At 67.4% G+C, this 1,426-nt stretch overlaps 2 protein-coding genes across 2 annotated transcripts in view; one reads left to right on the top strand and one right to left on the bottom strand.

The window, feature by feature from the left end:
- LOC104852314 (heat shock 70 kDa protein 1-like) overlaps nucleotides 1-1,426 on the bottom strand; it is a 13,650-nt gene that overhangs the window by 8,442 nt on the left and 3,782 nt on the right. The window lies entirely within an intron of this gene.
- LOC104852345 (heat shock 70 kDa protein 1B) overlaps nucleotides 2-1,426 on the top strand; it is a gene marked incomplete at its 5' end in the record, with an annotated part of 2,455 nt that continues 1,030 nt past the window's right edge. The window contains one exon of the mRNA XM_010609929.1: nucleotides 2-1,424. Coding sequence (XP_010608231.1) covers nucleotides 2-1,424 — 1,423 coding nt within the window. The remainder of the gene's footprint in view (nucleotides 1,425-1,426) is intronic.

Raw genomic sequence — 1,426 nt, forward strand, 5'->3', positions numbered from 1 at the left:
GCCCGCCTACTTCAACGACTCGCAGCGCCAGGCCACCAAGGACGCGGGCGTGATCGCGGGGCTGAACGTGCTGCGGATCATCAACGAGCCCACGGCGGCCGCCATCGCCTACGGGCTGGACCGCACGGGCAAGGGCGAGCGCAACGTGCTCATCTTCGACCTGGGCGGGGGCACCTTCGACGTGTCCATCCTGACGATCGACGACGGCATCTTCGAGGTGAAGGCCACGGCGGGCGACACGCACCTGGGCGGGGAGGACTTCGACAACCGGCTGGTGAGCCACTTCGTGGAGGAGTTCAAGAGGAAGCACAAGAAGGACATCAGCCAGAACAAGCGGGCCGTGCGGCGGCTGCGCACGGCCTGCGAGAGGGCCAAGCGGACGCTGTCGTCCAGCACGCAGGCCAGCCTGGAGATCGACTCGCTGTTTGAGGGCGTGGACTTCTACACGTCCATCACGCGGGCGCGCTTCGAGGAGCTGTGCGCGGACCTGTTCCGCGGCACGCTGGAGCCCGTGGAGAAGGCCCTGCGCGACGCCAAGCTGGACAAGGCGCAGATCCACGACCTGGTGCTGGTGGGCGGCTCCACGCGCATCCCCAAGGTGCAGAAGCTGCTGCAGGACTTCTTCAACGGGCGCGACCTCAACAAGAGCATCAACCCGGACGAGGCGGTGGCCTACGGGGCGGCGGTGCAGGCGGCCATCCTGATGGGGGACAAGTCGGAGAACGTGCAGGACCTGCTGCTGCTGGACGTGGCGCCCCTGTCGCTGGGGCTGGAGACGGCCGGGGGCGTGATGACGGCGCTCATCAAGCGCAACTCCACCATCCCCACCAAGCAGACGCAGGTCTTCACCACCTACTCGGACAACCAGCCCGGGGTGCTGATCCAGGTGTACGAGGGCGAGCGCGCCATGACGCGCGACAACAACCTGCTGGGCCGCTTCGAGCTCAGCGGCATCCCGCCGGCGCCCCGCGGCGTGCCCCAGATCGAGGTGACCTTCGACATCGACGCCAACGGCATCCTCAACGTCACGGCCACCGACAAGAGCACGGGCAAGGCCAACAAGATCACCATCACCAACGACAAGGGCCGGCTGAGCAAGGAGGAGATCGAGCGCATGGTGCAGGAGGCCGAGCGCTACAAAGCCGAGGACGAGGTGCAGCGCGAGCGCGTGGCGGCCAAGAACGCGCTCGAGTCCTACGCCTTCAACATGAAGAGCGCCGTGGAGGACGAGGGCCTCCAGGGCAAGATCGGCGAGGCCGACCGGAAGCGGGTGCTGGACAAGTGCCAGGAGGTCATCTCCTGGCTGGACGCCAACACCCTGGCCGAGAAGGACGAGTTCGAGCACAAGAGGAAGGAGCTGGAGCAGGTGTGTAACCCGGTCATCAGCGGACTGTACCGGGGGCCCGGGGGCCCGGGGGCCGCGGGC

Source organism: Fukomys damarensis, unplaced genomic scaffold (genome assembly GCF_012274545.1).
Source record: "Fukomys damarensis isolate Sample0158 unplaced genomic scaffold, DMR_v1.0_HiC HiC_scaffold_20, whole genome shotgun sequence".
NCBI classification, from domain to species: Eukaryota; Metazoa; Chordata; class Mammalia; order Rodentia; family Bathyergidae; genus Fukomys; species Fukomys damarensis.